This window comes from Apus apus, chromosome 1 (genome assembly GCF_020740795.1).
Source record: "Apus apus isolate bApuApu2 chromosome 1, bApuApu2.pri.cur, whole genome shotgun sequence".
NCBI classification, from domain to species: domain Eukaryota; kingdom Metazoa; phylum Chordata; class Aves; order Apodiformes; family Apodidae; genus Apus; species Apus apus.
In genome coordinates, this window is record NC_067282.1 from 158,571,632 (window position 1) to 158,592,487 (window position 20,856).

General features: G+C 42.7%; 2 protein-coding genes across 11 annotated transcripts in view; one reads left to right on the forward strand and one right to left on the reverse strand.

Annotated features, from left to right (window-relative positions):
* The window catches only part of VEZT (vezatin, adherens junctions transmembrane protein), a 68,814-nt gene extending 66,086 nt beyond the window's left edge, over positions 1-2,728 (reverse strand). For all 5 annotated transcript variants that reach the window (XM_051610948.1, XM_051610939.1, XM_051610976.1 and 2 more), the window contains exon 1: positions 2,665-2,728. In XM_051610948.1, coding sequence (XP_051466908.1) covers positions 2,665-2,700 — 36 coding nt within the window. In that variant the 5' untranslated portion in view covers positions 2,701-2,728. The remainder of the gene's footprint in view (positions 1-2,664) is intronic.
* A 260-nt stretch (positions 2,729-2,988) lies between these two features.
* The window catches only part of FGD6 (FYVE, RhoGEF and PH domain containing 6), a 73,097-nt gene continuing 55,229 nt past the window's right edge, over positions 2,989-20,856 (forward strand). For all 6 annotated transcript variants that reach the window (XR_007890707.1, XR_007890705.1, XR_007890706.1 and 3 more), the window contains exons 1-2: positions 2,989-3,088; positions 12,470-14,906. Coding sequence is in view for 3 of the 6 variants with exons in the window: in XM_051630675.1 (XP_051486635.1) it covers positions 3,076-3,088; positions 12,470-14,906 (2,450 nt within the window). In the remaining 3 variants the exon portion in view is untranslated. The remainder of the gene's footprint in view (positions 3,089-12,469; positions 14,907-20,856) is intronic.

Genomic DNA, 20,856 nt, shown 5'->3' on the forward strand with positions numbered 1-20,856 from the left:
TCTGCTCCCCACTGTAACAATTTTTAATTTGACACACTGCTGGCAGACGAGCCCAGACCAAGCATAGCAGTGGGACCTCTGTGTTTCTTGGGTTCTCTCTCCTCCCCCCAATATTTGTTGCATTTAATTAGAAGAACAACTGCTTGTAACAAATGCAAGAACTGAAGTGCTGAGGACTATGCCGTTGGTGAATAAAAATCGCAGGCTGCTGTAGAATTAATGTATAAACTGGATAGAGTGACAGCACTTACTGCGTAAGAGTAAAATGTCCACCATTCATTATGTTCAATCACAACAATCTGCAATAGCTCTTGAGCTGGATGGAAAACACTGCTTTCCCAGGGCAGCAACACCATGCTTGTGCATCCTTTCTTTCAGAGATACGTTAAAGGTATTTTGACAGTAAGCAAAACAATCAGTCCTTGGTAGCTCACAAGTGTCTATCAGTAGGCCATAATTTGACCGTGAAAAATTTGTAATGCAGACAGCTGTCACTGATGTATTCTGGGCCTATTGGATAGAGCCATGACCTGTAAAAATGTGTAGAAAGTAACACTGGGCGTAACTGTGATGTGGAACAGGTTATGTGGAACAGGCATACTCCATTCTGCCTCTCTTCCATTTCCTACCTATTCTGTGGGGCATGAGAAACATGAACCACTTCTATTTCAAGTAAGCATTTGTTAGCACACCTCTACAACTTATAATATTGACCAGTATCTTGTTCACAAGAGCCCCAAAAGCCCAGAGAAAACAGTCATTGCTCACGGCAACCCAGGTCTATATGCTGAAGGCCTCCTTGCAACAGGGACCACTGAAGAACATGGGAAGTGATGAAATGGGCCAGGCAGAAAATATGTAGCTGCTTCCCAGAAAACAAAGATAATTAAGGTGGAGACTTTGCAGTCCAAGAAAGAAATTAAAACAGCAATTAAAAAATAAATGTATGGTAGCATTAGCTGCCCAGATGCATTTCCGCTCCTTGCCAGCTCCCGTCTCTGGCTCATCGGTGTGGAGGATGTGCATAATTCTCTGTGGAGCCCTCCCCTTACAATGGCAGGAACACTCCTGAGCACTTCTGAAGATAATTTTTGTGGGTATTTCAAGGTTCCTGTTATTTTTAGTGGGTACCTCCCCCGGCTCTGCATCCCAACCAATCAACCAAAAAAAAAAGAAGCTGTATTTTTCCTACTGTTGCTTATCTGATGTAGTTGTACATCAAGATGAAAGTCACTGTGTCACTCAACATACCTGTAAGCGTGCATACACACACGAGAGAGAAGTGTATCAAATGGCCTCTACTAGCATTGGAAATCCATTCACAAAGCACAGAGAAAATAATGAAGTACATATGCACATGAAGGGAGATCTTTTACTCTGTGTGCAGCAGAAATTTTTCCACCAAAACAGCAACTGCTGCATGAACGGAGAACGGTGGAACTGTAAAATGAGTATCACTTTTACTGAAGAAAGAATGCTGAGGACATGCATTATACCCACGAAATAAATTAATTTATGCCGTTAAAGGAAGCAATGTAACATAGCAGCAATTCAAGTAACAGACTTTATTGTTAGGATTTGAGGTTGGTTGTGGATAAACAAACAACGTCGTGGTACAGACCAAAGCCAAGAACAGGCAGCACTTACACAGCTGAGACAAAAAGCATTTCTTATCTAAGGAGATTTTCACATTCTGGTAAAACCAGAAGCCTTGTAACCACTACTGTAACAACAAATAATTTTAAAGACAGCATTTCTCTATAACCACTTTCTCTGTACACCTGCAAAACCAGGCATGCTCTCCAGGAAGCTGCAAGTACCCACTGCAAACTGATCTGATTTTGTCACGGAACTGAAACAGCAGATATATTTAACCATTGTTTTAATTACGGCCGACATGACATAGAAGCCCTAATACCTAACTAGACACGCAATAGAGCTCTAAAGGTTTTAAGCAAATGATGCAACTAAGAGACAAGGTAGCGTCCGTACTTACTACACAGGTGGGTGCGTGCTGAAATGTACCTTGTACGAGAATGCCCCTGACCGAGAGGCAGGCTTTACTACCCAGGCCGCGGACTGACCGCCCCTGCCCCGCGCAGCCCGGCAGCCCGGGCCCCTCCGGCGCCAGCGGCGAGGGGCTGTGCGGCCGCACACGCCGCTGACGCCCCCGGGCCCCCCCTCAGCCCGCCACGGCCCCCCAGGGCCGGCGGCTCGGGGGCAACACCCGCCGACACCGGCCTCCCGCTCCGCCGCGCTCCCTCCTCGCCAAGCCGGGCCGCCGGCAGCCGCGCAGCCCGGGCGGGCCGCCGCACAAAGGATCGCCCCTTCCCCGGGCCGAGCCTCCCTCAGCCCCGGCCCGGCTCCCGCTCCCGCTCCCGCCAGCGGCCCCGCCCGCGCGGAGGGGCGCGCCCTCGGGCCCCGCACCGCTCCGTCCCGCCGGACACCCCGCTCCGTCCCGCTCCGTCCCGGCGAGCACCGCCCCGGCCCGGCCCGCCCCGCCGCCCGCAGGCTGCCCCGGCCGGGCGGGCCCCGCGCCCGCCTCACGCCCCGCGGCAGCTCGGGCCGCCCGCGGCAGCCGCCCCCGGGGCCCGCGGCGCAACGCCCCAGCCAGGGGGCGGAGAGACACGGGTCCAGCCCGCCCCGGGTCGCCCCCGCGCCCACCTCAAACACCACTTCTTCGTCAAACTCCGGTGTCATCCTTCTCCGCCATGCCACCCCCTGCGGGCACTCTGGGAAACGGAGTCCGCCGCCCCGCCGGCGGCCCCTCCCCACCCGGCGGGGCCCTGCCTGGCGCGGCGGGAACTACAGCCCCCAGCGGGCGCGGCGAGGCCCCGCTTCCGGGCCGGCGGGGCGGGGCGGGCGGCCGGCAGGGGGCGCCGCGGGAGGCGGCGTTGGGCGGCGGGGCGGCGGGCGCGGGCTGAGCCGCGGGGCGGGATGCGGCGGCGGCGGGCGGGGGCGGCGGCGGCGGCTGCTGCTGGGTGGCGGCGCGGGGGAACAATGGGCTCCTTCTCCTCGGCCCTCAGAGGGGCTGTGGCGTAAAGGGACGGGGGAGCGCGGCGCGTGGGGAGCACCATGAGCTCCGCCGGTGAGTTGTCCCGGGGAAGTTTGGGGAGCGGCGGGTCCTTTCCGCCCGGGGCGGGGGCAGGCGGGGAGCCCGCACGCCCCCGCGCTCCCGAAGTCTGGCCTCGCCTAACCCCGTGTGGCGGCTGGCGGGACCCGGCGCCACGGGGCGTGGGGGGTTGCGAGGGAGGGGCGCCGCGGCTGCCCTGCGGTGCCGGTGCGGGACGGCAGCCGGTGCCGCCGCTGCGCTCCGTGTCCCGGCAGCGGCGGTGCCCACCTCTCCCCCATGGCCGCGGCGTGGCCGGGCGCTGCGTCCCCCCCGTCACCCCGGGGGACGCGCGGGGCAGCGGGCTGGGCGCTGCGGGGCTGCGGGGGGAGCGCTGCCTCGCACCCCGCTGCCTGCCCGCGGGCAGCCCCGCTTCCCCGCGCACGTTTGGCTTCGGGGCTGAGCCGGGCTGTCCCCGGCGTGCGGCTTCGTGCCCGGCGGCGAAGCGGGACCTGCCTAAAGCCGGGCTTCCTGGCAGGGAAGCCGGCGCTGGGGTTTGGGTTCCCGCTCTTCCCGACTCCGCCGGGCTGCGAAAGTTTGTCAGTGACTGAGCCGCGTCTTTGCTTCGGGGTGTACCTGCCTGGATCGAGCTCGGGCAAGCTGGAGCCCTCACGCACGGGCAGGGCGGGGGGACCGGGAAGCTTCTGGCGTTTCCAGCTGCTGGGCTGAACTGACCTGCTTCGGTGCTTCACTTACCTTTCCCCCCGCCCCCTCCCTTTCCTTTATCGCTGCCAGTTTTCCGGCTAAAAGAGCTGCGAGGCAAATTCTTGGTTATAAACAGGAGCTCCCCGCGCTTGAGGGAGTTGCTCGTATTTTTGGTTGGTTTGGCTGCACGGTGGTGAGCTGTTAGTACTTTTGCTCACCCATCTGTTAGGTTAGTGGATTCCTTTCTTAGTCTGCTTGAAGACAAGAACAGGAGTCGTTTCTGCGTTTAAAAGATGTCATGTGTAGGTTATTATGTATTGGATGGAGACACAGCTAATTACAGTGTAAACCTGAAGCAGCGCTTCCTGTAGGCAATAGGGTGGGGGTGTTGTGAAGGAGCGACACAAAGACATCAAGAAAAAACATCAACCTAATTCTCAGCGTTTTCCTCTGAAATATGTCACATTGTCATCAAATCCAGCTTTGTTATCTGGGTTGTATTACTCAGTAAGAATTTGCTGGATAATAAAAAGCTATTCAATGTATCCTCCTGCTTCATTTAGAATATTCCTATTTTAATATATATATGGCAGAACTAATTTGGTTTACATCTTGTAAAACATGATAAAGTGGGATGTCTCTACTTAGCAGCTGCCTTGGAGGTTCATGTTATTTAGTAGTGCCTCTGGCAGTGCAATTCACCCCTGCTCTTAAGAGTTAAACAGCTGTGCAAATAAACGATATGTGTTAGGGGGTGCTCAAGAGCTTATAGCCGGGCTGTTAAAATAAAATTTTATGTGGTACTAAGTTTCAGAGAGTTGGGTAGATTTTCAGCACTAAACAGTGGCTTCAGGACTTGTAGAGCTGCCATTCTGTGACTGAGTCTCCCTGTTTTAGTTCGTGTTGTGATAGTGGGGAGAAAGGAGTTCTGGTAAGCCAAGTCACTTGGAAGGCAAAAGAGAAAGGGATGCTGAGGAATATCAGTAAGAAGGAAGTGGGACAGTTACGTGGAAAATGTGAATTTTAGGGAGGCATAGCCCTGGTAGGCAGGAAGAGGGAAGCTGAGGGGCACGTGAAGGCTGTTGAAGGGGGGATTTTGTGTGTGATTGATTATGCGAGGATAAAAAAAAAGGGGGGGGGAGGAGGGGAACAGGTGAAACAGGATGAGACATTCACGCTCCTGCTGAGAGTGTCAGGGTAGCTTTGCCATGTCAGTAACGGAGCTCATGGGTAGGGTATGAAGAGACTGAGGACTGCCCAAAGACTGTCCTGAAGGTTAGGTATCCATCTTTATTGCTGCAGAATTTAGCTCCTGAAATATGCAGACGTGCTTTATAAAGCTATTGCTGAAGTACCAACTCCTGTGTTTTAGTGTCAGTTCTGTGATCCATAGGATCTGTTTCCTACACTGAAATTATTTAGATTGTGAATTCGGTTATTACTGTAGTTCGTGCTGCGAAAGCTAGTTTTCTGACAACTGATTGGTACAATGTTTCAGTAAAAATGTTACCATTGTGTGTGAAGGCTTCACCTGGAACTTGAAATGCCTAGAAATCCTTCTGCTCTTCCTTCAGTTTAACTTGAAGGGATTGAATATCTCTATTGTGTCTTCTTTTAATGCACCTCTAGAACAAAACAACCTGGTACAGCATCATCAGTAATGGTTTAATATTTTTAAGTAGAATTTTCAGATACGAGTGACTTCAGTTTGATATGCATGACTCTGTAAGAGACACTGTGCTACTTTAAGGGACTATGCTATGGAGAGAAATACTGAACACAGCTTCTGTCCATGGAGAGGACAAGTTGTGAGAGGTCAATTATTGGTAACCCAGCCTTAGCTCCACTACAGTTTGCCCTCTGCCTTTCTGAATAATGCAGTGCATGTTCAGTTTGTTGCTATGTATCTTCTAAAGTTTCTCTACAAAATTGTTTCAGCTACATCTCAGTCCAGAGCTGGGTGTAATTCAGATGACAGGTGAAGGACTTCTGCTGTAGCTGTTGCTTACGTCTATAAAAATGTATATGTAAATCTGGACTTGTTAGAACTAAGGAACTATGGCACTTATTCAAAATACTTCCAGATGATTTAAAAATTATCTTATTTTAGTAATGAACATGTATGTTGGTGTCCACCTTAATTTGTAGCTCTCATTGCTTTCTCATGTACTGCGTGTTCTTTATATATGATCCTGACAAATGCACATTTACTTGTTTTCTGCCTGGAACTGTTGTGCTGTCTTCAAGTATGTGCTTTGCCTTTAAAAGGGAAAAACAAATGCTTAGAGTTATGAGTTTGACATTTATTATTTCTTGCTGAAGAAACAGTCCTTATATGTGAATTTATACAGCTTATTTAATGTGGGCAGAATGTATAGCTCAGATTTGAAATCTGATTTGACAACAGCAATGAGAAATATGTAGTATTTTAATGTCAAAAATGTAATTCAAAGGGGAAAAAAACCCAACATAGCAGGAACAGAATGAAAAAAAACAACATGACTTTTCCAATCAAACTTCATTGCTTTCAAGGACTGAAAAAATGAGGCCCACAGGGTTTAATGTCCCTTTAACCCTCTACTGTGTCAAGTCTTGTTATATCAGCTCTATCTCAGCATGCAATCTTAAAAGGTTGTTTATTCATCTCTTGTCCTTACTCTAAAGTTATCCCTAATTTTCCTGTTTTATTTCAACAAGTCATCGAACAACCTGAGATCTAGAAATTAATGTTTTCCTTTTGCAGTTTATTTAGGATGTTTTCTAAAACTGGAGTAGTTTGGAAACCATCATTTTCCCTTGTGTTTTAAAAACTACATGTGTTATCTTTCGGGATGTCATGACTTTTTTTTTGTTGTTGTTTTCTTTTGAGCACTGTGGCACCTGCGAAAATCGGAGCCTCTGGATAATGAGAAAATAAATACACAGTCACAGGAAATAAATTAGTGATCTCAGAATACTTCTTTGGGGTGTTTGCATAATGAAACCTTCTTTCTGTAACTGTAAGAGAAGTAATTGACCTGAAAAGTCTTGTTGTGAGTCATTAAAACTTAAGTTGCTAGAGAATGAGAGTTTTAAAACATTTTATCTCTTTCTCTCTACAGTGTAGTCACTGCCATTGCAATAACATCTGAATGTATCCCAAACACAGAACAATAATTATCTCTCTACCTACATGCTGGCTTCATTTTCTTGTTTTATGTCCATGAGTTGAAGTATAATACACCAAAAGTAGTCCCAGGAACAGTAAATGGACTGTAGCCGAAAGCTCCACTTTCATGTAAGAAAGAACTCCATACTGATCCCTTGGTAGATACCTTCTGGGTATTGTATTATTCTCATATATAGCCTACAGATGTGATTTCCTCACTCTTAGAATACAGTGTTCAAATGTAAACAAGGTGCCATGAGAAAGCCAGTATGAACATTTACAGTAGACCAGCTGCTAAGCAGTAACTGTTTCAAGCCCTCTCCTTTTCCTAGTACGTGTGAAATAGATTTCACCTATGATGTGAAAAGGAATAAACTACCTTGTGTACCGTGTGGTTACATAAGAGTATACATATGGCCAGCTTCTATAGAGTAGCTGATTTGTTAAGTTCACACTTTGGCTCACCCCAGAGTTACCTGATTGTGTACCGGAACCTTAAATTTAGGTCCAGCTGCTGGCAAAATCTTATGTCACACTGATTAATTGTTTTACTGTTTTGTGGTTCAAAAAGGTTATTGCCTTAGGGAGAGTTGCAGGATCCCGCCACGGGGATACCTCTTGCGTGGCTGGAAACGGTCCCTTAGGGGACCCTGAACACCAGGAGAGAGGCTTCTGTTCATGTGGAGCATTGCAAGGCAAAGAATATTAAGTTGTGTTTGCACAACAGCATCCAGAACCGTTCATCCCAGTGTCCTGGACAGATGTAGTAAAACATAACTTGGTCTTGGTCTTTTGCTGTTCCCAAACGTAGAAGTTGTTAACATAATTTCAAAAGTACGGGCATAAAGACAACCTGGGAAAATGTTCCTCTAGCAGTACTAGGTTTTATTGCAGGGGGGTAGTGCTAGTTGTATTTTTGCCTTAGTTCAACTTCATATATCTTCTTTTCTCCGTGTCCCTGTGTTGGGCAGGCAAGACAACAGGAGGTACAGATTTGAGGCAAAGATGTAAAGCTGTGTAATAATAATAGTGCTTAAGACTACACTGCCTTAGTGGCTTTCCTGCTCATTCATGATACTGCATAGGAGAAGACAGATGAGCATTTTTAAGTGAGGTCCTCAGTTGTCAAATTGTATCATCTGAAGAACAGAAATGGGCACTCTAAGGCCAAAACATGGATGGAGGAAGTTGTTCCAGGGTGTTCTCATCCTTCTGTAAAGCAACTTGGAAGGTAGGACAAGAGCACGTGCTAGTTGAGCCGTAATGAGTGTTGGTTGCAGAGGAGCTTGGTAGGATGAGAATGGGTGTTGCTTTTTCCTTGGCACACTGGAGGAGATAATTTGCCAGAGGGACAAATGTCTGTTCTCTGTTCTGTGACCTTAAGTCAGACAAAGAGTGTATGCATTGACCTGCATAGGAGATGCTAATATCTGTTATTTTTAAAAAAATAATGCCTTTTTTAACCCGTATTTTTGAAGGGTGTTGGGTGTGTTGATATTTGTAAGCTTTTTTTTTTTGGCTGTTCCTAGATGAGCAGCAGGTTTCCTGTTGGTGATGGCAGCTTTGTAAATTTATTTATGGATTTCTTCCTTTGCCTACCCAAGCAAGTCAGAGGATACCTCTGGCTGCTTCTCTGGCTCCTATTAATTTATTCTGTTTTTGCAAATAAAAATGTTTTGTTTCTGCTCTTACATTTGGGTTTATTACTGGTAACCCATTATGCTAATAATCCATTATGCTAATCTGGATGCAGGGATTGTCTCTGAGAAATGGAGTAGGATTGGAGGGGTAAGTGGGGGAAGTCATAGTGCTTCTCTATTCTCCTGAGCGAGACAAGCCAGAGAGTCCAGTGTTCGGTCCAGAATTTCCCCTGAAACTTCTACACATCTCAGAAAGAGAGTTTAGGTTAACTGTAAGTGCTGGTGGCCCCACCAGAACCCCAGGCATGATGTTCCTGTAGTTAATTATCCTTTGGGTTTAATAATAATTTTAAAGCTTTGTTTCTAGTTTTAACTTGTTAAACTGCAGTGGTCAGCTCTGGCATCTCACTGTTTCACTATTTCCTGATTAAAGAGCCATCTGTTATCAAAAATCTTTTACATATAAGTACACATACTATTACCATCCCACTTCTTAAATTCTTGGTTAAATTAAGAAGAATGAGCTTTCTTGGGATTTGAGGCATAATTTTTAGACCTTGCATACTTCTGTCTTTAATTCTTGCATTCTTCCCAAGTTTTCATCCAAGAATGCCAGAAGGTGACTTATCATGTCACTAACAGTCCAGCATGTGCTCTGTGCAGAAATTTTTTCAGCTCCCTTCATCTTTTTATATTTAACTCCTTATAATTTGGAGGATGATTTACCACTTAGCTGCAGATGTGTATGGAACTGATATAACTCCAATGATTTCCAAATTCTCTTCAGAGTTTGCCCTCCTAAGCATAACCAACCATCTCTGCTCTTAGGTAGACAGTTCCACGTGGCACCATGAAAAAGCCCGTTGTCCAAACAACTCGCCAGTCCATGCATTTGTTGTATAATGTTTCCTTAATTATATTTAATGGTTTTCACCAAAGAGGCTTGCTTATGCTTGTCATTTAACAAAAAAAGTCATTCTCATATGACTTCCAGTCATTCCTTACACCTTTATATATAACAGTTGCCTCCTACTTAGTTTTCTTTCTATTCAGGATGGGAAATTGTCCCTTTTAAAGCACTGTGTTATGTAGAAACTCTTTTTTTATCCACACATGGTGAATGAAATGTTTTTATAAACAACTGAACTCCATCTCCTGATTTCTAATAAAAATGTAATATACTTTCACCCTTGTCTAGCTGCTGTAATTTTTTTTCTAAGAAGTTAATCACTTGTTCTCCTCAACAAAATGTCTTTTAAGTTTCTGAAAAATACTACTGGTATGCATTCCCTTCCTGGAGTCTTTCCTCTCACGTCATACTTATGTTTGAAAGGGCTCCTCATCACATTCCTTTCTGATTGAGTCGTCTACTGCAGATCTGTATTGATACCAAGATTGTGACATGCCTGTTAATACACTGACCCACATCTACTCTAGATAAAGTGAGCAATCACTTCAAAGCAGATAGTGGTGTCTTTATTGTAGCACACAACTTGCTGATCTCTTCTGTCTATCTCAATGCTTTTTAAGATTGAAGGCATTTGAAAAATTCCAGTAGGTTTCAGAGACTGTATTAAATTGCAGTTATTATCAGAAGTTAATTTTTTTGGCTGTGTTCATTATCCAGGTTTTCACTGTTGGCATATAAACAACTTTCTTGTTTTCTTTGCATCCCTTTACAGTGTCATGTTTTGGTTTTGAATCTTATATTCTGGTAATGGTATAATGTCATACCTTCTTGAGTGTTGTCTCTTATGAATACTAGTTGAAAGCCTTGCAGAGTGATCTAGTTTGATTGCTATCCAAAACATTAGGCATTCCCACTAGAGAAAGAGAAGCTTTCTAGGCTTGTGGACTTCAGTTTGTGGAGTGGGACAAATATTCCACAGGATATCACTTACCTAGCCAGTGTTTAGTCTTCTGTATCTTCTGCAGTCTGTTTCTCCCATTTGATCATCAGGAGAGGTTCCCTAGCAGACTGTCTCTCTCCTGTTTTCAGGGAGCTTAAATATCTTCATACATTTTACTGACTGTGCTCCAGGTCTACTGCTGCATTGTGTTCTGTGACAAATTGGGCATCCCTTCCTTAGTTTTTACTGTAGGAAACAGGTTCCTTTTATTGCCATCACTTAATTCTCCAACTTAAATAGGCAGGGTTTTTTCCCAGCAGAGTATTGACCCTTCATTGTGTGAGAAACCTCTGCCTTTGGACAGGCAGAAGAAGGTGGTATGTAGCTGGTTGTTGAGTCACTCTTGGGATATCCTTGGTGACTATTGGGAGCTGTACCTTCGGACAGAAATTCCATGTTCCCGCTTGGAAAACGTCTCCAAAACTGTCTCTGCCTTTCGGTTTACCTCTTTGTTAATATAATTGCAGTGAGTGCAGCTATTCAAAGTGTAAGTGGAGTCAGTCTGGATACCATTTAATGATTCATGTCCTAGAAAAACATGGTTTTCCTGTTTCTATAGGAGAGACATTGTCTCTGGCCGTCTGCTAGAGCAGTGGCTTAGTGTTTAGGAAATGCTTGCAACGGAGGGCATCTGCCTTTTTAAAAAAAATTCCAAACGGAAAAACCCCAGAAACGTTATTCTTGTATTTTTAGGCTAGAGATTAGGATATAGTTGCACATCTATAATAACAATAGTGATAAAAACCAAACAAACACCAAACCCACATTTCAAAGGGAATAATAAATCAATGTCTTACCCAATCTCTTGGCATGTTAAACATTAATTAACATGTTTTCTTGAGAGTTTTATTTAATATGTGCATGACTTCCTGAAAACATACCAAAATATTATTCAAAAGAAAGGTAATAAATACAGAGCTAGTACATAAAAAAACCCAAACAAAACAGAACGATACTTTTGTTTACATTATAAATAATTTTTCGTATGTTAAAAATCACTCAAAGTACTTGGAAATCTGAAATTACTCCAGCATATGGAAATAAATTGTCTTAAATTATCCTGCAATATTAAAATATTTCAGGCATACCTTAAAAAAAACCAAAATAACCAAACAAATAAAAAATGCCAAAGGCACCACAATCCAGCAATATGATTAAAACTCCATAATCTCCAAGTTCCTCATGTGCTCCTTTTCCTGTCCAGTCTCCCCAGGGTTTGTCATCTTGGGGGGTCATCAGTCATAGCAGTGATGACTGGTTTTAGGTCAGACTGTAACACGTTGGGAAGAGTAATTTTATAAGATGCACAGAAATAGTATTTTACTTTTACAGTAAGAGAGCACTGACTTGTTACAAATTACTGCATTAACTTCGCATCGCAGACTTACTTCACTGAACTGATGGTAGTGGCATGTGAGTTTTACAGCTACCCTGGTAATCCATCTTAATATTGTTTGAAAAGCAGAGGAAGGGAAAGAGGAATTCTAGGTTGCACATTTCCAAAGGTGGCAGGTGAAGGGACTTGAACTATCCTGGTAGTTACCCTAGCTGTTCTGTTATATTCATAGCTTATTATACATGAGGCACTTAACATATTTGCACCATTTTTATCTGGTATTTTAATAAACTGTAAAACCAGGCTAATCTACCATTACTCTTTTTTATTAACATCATACTTATATTTGTATTATACATCATATTAGTATCTGACCAAGGACATTCACTCTCATAAAGTTTGGGTGTTGTTTTTTTTTCATAAACTATTTTTTTAATGAATAAGTCACCCTTGAAGACTTTCCCCACCACTCCTTGATTGTGCCTGTTAGAATGAAGAAAGGCAACTAGTAAAGCAATGGTAGGGAAGGGAGACATAATTCTGGAAGAAGATGTATACACACACACAAAGATCCTACAGATCATGTAATTTAAATGTTACAAAACTAATTATACTGTGATACAGGTGGAGTTGTTTTGTGAGCTGATGTTGACTAAAGTCTTTGTTTTCCATCCTTCCTAGAAATTAAGAAGCCACCAGTGGCCCCCAAACCAAAATTTGTGGTAGGACACAAGGCGACACCTCCACCTGTTGCACCGAAACCTGATGTTGTACTTTCTGGTGTTATACAAGCAGCAAGGAAAACCAAGCCAGCAATTGCACCAAAACCAAAAGTTCTCAAGAGCTCATCCATTCCAGAAGTTAAACCTCCATCATCTACACAAAGAAGCACAAAAAGCTTTGAGGAGCATAGGGGAGATTCTTCTCAAACGCTCAACCACTTGAACTATAAAAATGAAGCCTTGGAAGGGAGTACTGATAATACAGCATATATTTTACCAATGTCATCTTGCAAATTTGAATGCCTTCATAAGCTTGGAAATGGGGAGAACACCTGTAAAACTCAGATAATTTTTGAGCACTTCGAAAACTTAGAGAACATCAAAGTTGGTGAAAAAACTGCACTAGCTCTGGGGAATAGTGACAGTGAAAAACTGGCAAATAGAAATCAGGTGGTTTTGAAAGCCAGCATTTTGGAAGAAAAACTTAAGGATGTTCTAACTCATGGTGTATTTCCTAACAGCAGTCCTGTGAGGCACAGGTATGCAAACAAACTTGACAAAAGAGATGGCAGCAGTTCCAAGAATGACGTTAAAATAGAGTTTATGGAACTTGTGCACTCCTCATCATCTTCTGAGGTAGCTAAAGGGAAGCAGCAAAATACAGACAGAAAGCTCACTGCTGATGAGTTTCAGATGTCTGAAGTTTGTCCTAGTTTGACTGAAAATAACCACAGTTGTTCTTGCTCATTGGACCAGGAAATCCTGGAAAATGAAAAATTAAGTAGCAATAGTACATTTTCAGGTGAAATGGGTATGAAAGCAGATGCTGATAAAACCTCCTCCGAAACATCTTCTGTCCTGAGCTCAAAAGTGCTTCCTGTCCCTAAGCCAAGAAAGCCACGTGCTGCATGTCTTGTCCGTCAGGATGGCATAGACACCACAGGAGAAGGAACAAAGGAATCATCTAATTCAGAGAGAGATTCCTCTAAGCTTGTGGAACAAAGCTTTAAAAAGCCAGCAAAAATTAATATTCTTGTTCAAAGCGTTTGTTATAACAATAATACAGAAATGCTTAATCCTGAAAAATGTGAGATAACTCAAAGAAATGTAGACAAAATGCATCAGGTGAAGGAACCTGCTGTGGAAGCATCAACATCACAAAGTGTTTTGCCTCAGTTGTCGCAGAAGATGTCTGATTCAGTGGAAAGTGTTGAATGTTCTTCAGATGCAGACTGTAACTTAGTTAACTCTGTGGATGAGGTGACAGATGATGCCAGTATGCTAGATGCTGTGGACAAAAGGACTAACTTTGTTAGATGTGATACTTTGTCCATGAGTTTGCCAAAGCAGCTCAAATTAACTGGCAGTCAGCACTTGTCTGCTTCCAGTATCCTCCATGTTTCCCCACAAAAACTGGAAGAAGTTAAAATAAAGGATGAAAATTCTCCAAGAATTGTTCCTAAGAAGCCACAGAGGCATAGCCTACCAGCTGCTGGTGTGCTGAAAAAAGCTGCATCAGCAGAGCTTGTGGAGAAGAGTTCTTATACCTCCAACGAGGACAAATTGAACAGTGTTCTGGAAGGGTCTCACTTCATGCGTCCGCCAGCAAAGGAGCAAGGCACACTGTCATCCTGTGACATACCCAGACGTTCTTCTGAGAAACCTGTCTGGAAGTTACCTCATCCAATTCTTCCATTTTCAGGAAATTCAGAATCATTAAAAAATGCTAACATAGCAACCAGCTTCAACCACTTGACTGTTGTGACAAAGCCGAGGGCCAAATCTCTCTCTGCCGTAGACATGGAAAGGACAGACAAGCCTTGCAAAGACCATCAGAAGAAAAACAGCTTGAAAAAGTTTCTCAACATGAAACTGTCTGTTTGCTTAATGAAAAGCGACTTCCAAAAATTTCTGTCTAAAGGCAGCCAGTCAATGGATGGTGCTATTGCCAACCTTACCACCAGGGACGGGTATGGAAGTGGTGGTAGCAGCCGGAATCTAGCATCTGTAGGCAGTGAAAGGAAGGCTAAATCTGCCAAGGCACATTCTGTGGAAATAAGAAGTCCAGTGTTACAAAAGAAGAGGCAGAGAAACAGAAGTCAACCTGAGATGCGAAGTAACCAAAGGCTGGAGTCTTTAGATGGGCACGTACTGTTGGGAGAGAACTTATCACAAATGCCTTTGAGTTCTGTATCCAATGCTTGTGCTCCAGAGTATGAGAACGTGCGTTACTATGAGGAAATACCCGAGTATGAGAACTTGCCTTTTGCAATGGGTGCTAGGAGAAATCTCCTCTTTGGATGTCCAAACTCCAGCAGTGTGGAAGAGCAGACCTCTGGTTTCTATGAGGTTGAAGAGCCTTGTGAAGCCACAAGCAGGCGTTTGAGACTTGGCAGGTAAAATGAAAAGTTAAACAGGTCCATTGTAACTCTGTTGGTTGTAAACAGAGGGGCTGTACCCCTGTCATTAAATGTAAGCAGGGCAGTTGTTGCTGAATATTTTTATATGCTTTTGCTGTTTTGAAAACTGTTTGCACTTGGTGAAGAAAAATTAGCTAGTTATTCCTCGTAAATTATAAAAATTTGGGAAACTAATGTAGGTGCTTTTCCAGATTTAAAGCAAATCAGTTACAGTCAATCATTTGTATCCCAGAATACTTAAATGGGGAGGCATGAACCTTACCACAGTCTTGAGATTACCTTGAATAAGCATCCATAGTGTGCTCAGGTGCTAGGGTTGGGGGGGAATGAATATATTTTTAGATCAGCTAATAGATTGGGAAAAGCAGATTTTGGAGCGTGCAAATTCTTCATCAGGTCTTGAAAGCCTTATGGATATAACAGAAGATACTGCCTCTCCCTGCATATAATGAGTCTTCTGTAACTCCCTGTGCTCCCAGCAAAGGTAGTAGTAGTGCATGAGTTCTGTGACTCACACAGTGTTACTGAAAGATGGGGTTTGGTGATTCTGCTGGTTACTGCAGACTTCTGTTGTCTCAGGAGGCAGTGGAGACAGATAATATCAGCAGATGCAAAAAGAGTTTGGACCAATTAACAGATAAGTTCAAAACAGATGCATCATGGAATAGGCAGGAACAGATCTTTTAATATTTGTAGTACTGTGATTGTGGATGCTGGGAAGAGCAATGGGCCACAAAGAGTTGTTCTTCCCAAATAGCATTGTATATTGTGTCTGTCAGTGTGGTAATAGGTGAGGCATTGTTTTGACCCAGTGCAGTATTATTTAACTTAAGTTGGTCTTACAGATCCTCAAGATTTATCTCAAACCAACAGCCTGTATACCTCATAGTCCCCAACAAACTTCTTTATACTGTTGATAGTATATGCATATTGACAATAAATGAGCTGGCTTATAGATAGTTGCATTTAACTTAATTTTTCACTGAGAGTTGTTAAGCTTCAGTTCATTTTGGATGTGTATGTAGTGAATGCATGCTCCAAAGAATCTGAGAGTTTGCCATTCTTTAAGGGAGTATATTTTCTTATATAGAAAGAGACAAATATTTTGAGTGGAATCCTGTGTCAATAGTTGTTTATAGAGTTGATACTCTCAACACTGGATTGCTTGATGGAAAGCATGGAGCCTTATTGTGGGAAGCAGGATTTCTGGTTATGGGGTTGGTATAGTTATATTTATTCATGTTGTTGTTGAGCATTTTTCTTGTTTACAGTAGGGTGTTTCTTGGTATTGTCTTGGTACAGTTTAAGTTCCTGACTGAGTGTATGCTTTTTGTGTAAATCTGATCTTTAGGTATCTTTGGGGGGTTTTGACTGTGATGTCTTAATACTCCTGTGAATTGGTTTACCTAAGAAGGGTGAGACCAAACTTAATACATAAAATAGATCCTTATTTTATGTGATCTATTTTGGTTTCTGTTATGGTTCTGGGTCAGATGAATGTATATCTTTGCTTTAGGAAAAGACTTTTGCTATATAAAGTATGGTAGGTATTACACTGTAATTACTCCTTGAGTGAAATTCTGTGATTCTTAACCTGCTTCCTGGATGTTCTTGACATGACGGGGTTTGTGTTACGTTTTTCTTTAAAAAACACACCACAGAAAACCATATCCGGGACTTTTATGTGTTGTGTTGAAACTACCTCAGGAAATTAATGCATGCAGTTACTTCAGTTGATTTTAGGGAACGAAAAGAAATCCCTAAGAGAAAAAGGGACACAACGGGGCAGTGGACTCCTGAGCTGGATCAGCTGCTGCTGAAAGAGCAGGTACAGGTACTCATTGTGGTTCTGCCTTGAGAGGTCTAAGGGTCAAGGGTGTAAGGACAGAACCAGGCAGGCAGCTGCTCCAGTTTTCCCATCTGTTGTTATCTCAAACCCTTTGAAGCTTCGTTATCAGCACTGTCTTTCCTTTTCTGCATAGTTCTTTAAGAGCCTTTTATAATTTCCTGGGACAGGTGGCATTATAAAACCGGTTAGAGAAACAGTGCTGATGTTACTGAAATAATTACCGTTCGCATTTTCCTGAGCCTGTTGGAACATGCACTTAGGAGTCTCATGTGCCATGATCTGTGAAGACCTCAAATGCACTGCTAATGGAGATCTCAAAGCAAATGGTCTTACGATTAAAGCCAATGTACAAATGAGATTGTTCTTCTGAGAAATTCATAAACTGTTTCCTTACACTTACAGTCGTAGTAGCGAATATGCAGTATAAGTCTGAATGGTAGGCTTGCCATTACCAGAAGAGTTTGTTGGTGTCTTTACCCCATGATACATTTCTTTCTGGAGGAAGAAATAAAATTTTCATAATGTACCCAGTGCTTTAGTGGTTACTGAGAAATTTTCTTCTGATCCCATCTAGTGAAACCAGTATGCTTTGATGGAGAATGGTAATAGCTTCTGACACTGTAACTTCATATGTCTTACTAAATTCAGATACATTTTGTTTGCTTGGGGCCTTCCCACAGGGATTAAATGCAAATGGTGGGCCTACATAATTAATGGTGGCTATAAGTTGTCACTTACCACTTGCTTTTGAGTTATTTGGTGTCAGTCTCCCTTATACTGAAGGTGGGCTTGGATTTGAGAGGAAGAGAACCAAGGTCCTGATACAGTGTGTGAACCATTGAGGTTCAGTGAGGAACAAGCACTGCTGATGGGAGGCTGATGGGTGTTGCTAGTGTTATGTTGTTCAGGGGAATGCTCTCAAAGTAAGTAAAGACAATACCTTGGGAGCAGACAATCCGTGCTTTGTTTCCATTAGAGAAAAAAGTTGCCTCTTGAAGCAGTTTTTAAGGATTGTTTATTTTGTCCTAGCCTACCAATTTAAAATTGGTGTCATGAAGGTGTATGCATTATTATGAGGACTCTGTAATCAAAGTGAGTGAAGAATAGATGTTGTGGCATAAAAAATGTATTGTTAAATGTAAAAATTTTTCAATATGATTGTCTAGCTATAGATAACAACAGGGAAAGCAGCTCTCTGGGCATGTTTTGTTGAGTAATGAATGATTCAGGCCTGAAAAGTCAGCGCTGCTGGTACTGCCACAATTAATTGTAATGTTGTCAGAAACCAGTGGTTGAAACAGTTCTGTTTTGAATAACACCATTTTTTTAAAAACCTCCTAATGAAAGAGAAACATTTATGCATTGGTTATCCTCTTTTTAGTGACAAACATTTATTTTGAGGAGGACAGTAAAATCTTCCTTAAAACCAAAAGTAAAATTGAGTGTATATTTGTCCAGTTATCTAAAGATGCAAAGGAACAGTGAATGTGCCTTGGAACTTCTGTCATGCTGCAAAAACCAGAAACTTAAACTTTTCTGGATCTTGTGGTCTTACTTTTAGTATTTGTTATGTTGTTCTAGGCAAGAGAATTGTACCTCAAGTTGAGTGAGTCTGCTCCTGCACCCTTCAGGGATTAGCACACTATGTACTGGCTACTTTTGACAGTGTTCCTCAAGATGCTGCAAATGTACATGACTGCTACTTGATTTTGTAGAAATTTATGGCTGTCTCATTGTGTTTCTGGCTAGGATTATTCTTTGGAAAGGCCTAGGGGGAAGTGCCATGTAACGACAATTCCTAATGTTGGTTTAATTAAAGACTGCTTCCTTTTTTTTCCACCCCTGCTGATGTACAATAATCCATTTGGCTTCCAGAAATGAACAATTTGAATGCAAACAGTAAGTCTAGTTTTCCAGACGAAATTCTGCTCTGATGACTTGAGTACCCAGAGGTCAATTAAGTGTCCATAAAAGCCTTCCTGGAATTTTGATTTTTAGCATTGAAATCTGTGTGGTGAAGCACCTTGCTTTGATACATATTCCTCTTCAATGTATTGAACGTTATTAAGAGTTGAGACATGCCTCTGATGAGCTGTATTGCATCAGAGAAATGTAGTGTTTCGGGACTGGTCAAGTTAGGGGAGGGTGGGGTTTGTTTGTTTGTTTGTTTTGCAATTGCAAAACTCCCATTCAAAAGCATTTCAAGAGAAACACTAAATTCTTAAAACACTGCAGGGTCTAAATAGTTTTTTCAAACACGCACAAAATATGTTTTAGGCATCGAAGGTGTCATATTTATACATTTAAAACACATTTTACTGAATTTTACTGAAGGATATGGTTTCCTGATAAGTGGAGGCCAGTTATGTAGATTTTTTTTTTTTTTTGTCTGCTTCTTAAAGATGATAAAGGATTAGTTTCTGATTTGAAGAAGGCAGGTTCCTTTTCCTTTATCAGCTCTGCAGTCTTGTCCTGTCTTCCAGTAGTCCCATGTGCTTCTGTCTGGTTTCTGCCACCCTTAGTTGATGTTAAATTATTTTTCTGCATTTGTACCTCAGGTTGTAAAGGACTAGCTTTGATAATATGCTTAAGATTTCCTGTCAGGCTCCATTATCTTTGGTCATGTGTTATCACTGGCTTTCTTTTTATATTCTGCTTCCTTGAGCCTGCTTTTTTCTTTTCCCCTCCCTACCTTGCTTTCTCATGTACATGTTATGCAGCTGGTAGGCTTCTGCCAACTCCGAGGGCTTGTCAGTAAAGAGTGACTCAGATGGCTCTGTCCTCTGCTTCCTGTGCAAGGCTGAATGCAAACCTGATCTGGCTGTCCCAGCTCTGACGCTCAAGAGCTGGGAACTGGCAAAGCAATTGCTGGCTACTGAACATAAATAATATGTAGTCTTGCTGACTTCTCACATTTTTGCTTTAAATACAAAGAAACAAATTCTGTAACGAAGTTAGGGGTGTCTATTTGGAGTCCAAATTTGTGAGAAATGGAAATATTGGTGAGAAGTGGTAATACTTTTTTTTGGGAATATTCCTTTGGGAAGGAATTGGGTGCATGCATTTAGTGGAATCCTTATCCTGGGGCTGGACACTGTTCTTGGAGCTCCTTTTCCTTCCCGAGTGTTAATCTGACCCTCTGACCTTGGGTCTGGAATTAATCTATTTCATAGTGTCAAAATTATTATACACTACTAGGGTAGCATGTGAAACTACATGAAAGATGTGTGATTTTTTTTTTTTTTTTTTGCTTAGGAAAGCATATGGGGTGCTTTGGGCTTTTTCTGTTTCCTTGCAAGAATCTTTATGCAAATCAGTATCTCCATGGTCTGCTTTTGCAGTAAGAGAAGTTTTCTTTATTACTGGGGTGGGTTTCAGTTGTACAGCTTTCTAGTTTATTCTGCTATACAACCTGAGAGAAAATATTTGAATGATAAGAAGATACACAAGCTGGGAAAATACTTGAGTATTCTAAAGCAATGTGGGAGAGGTATGCCAATTTCCACCATCCCCACCCCCCCTTTTTTTTTTTTTAAATCAGGATAAATAGGAACTTTCTTGCTTTAAAATAATCTTGACTCACACTTCTGAATAGGTGTATGAGATGTGCTGATTTGTTTTGATGTTGGGAAAAATTCTGAGGTCTCTTGCTCTCCCAGTCCAATGAGCGAGAGAAAGGGGCTGGAGAACTGCATTTTTTCAATACCAAATCCATTATTCTAGTATACAATCTAGTCTTGAAAAGGTTTGAAAGGTCTTATGAAATGAAAACAATTGTAAAGGTCTCAAAGATTGTAATGAAAGAGAATTTTTGTCTTCTGAGTGGCTTTGATATTTCTTTCACCCCTCTTTTTAAGAGCTCTCTGGTTATGGTAACAGAAAGAGGTAGGTGAAGCAGGTTGACATGGACACAGCAGAGGGAAACTTGGCAGAGTTGGAAGTGCAATAATGAAAGCCTTCTTATTGGATGGCATCACAAGTGCTACATAAAAATAGATGTGGCTCTTGACGTTATCTTTTTCCTGCGTATAACTGGGGCTGGGTGTGTTTATGAGTGTGAGCAAGCTGACTGTGGCA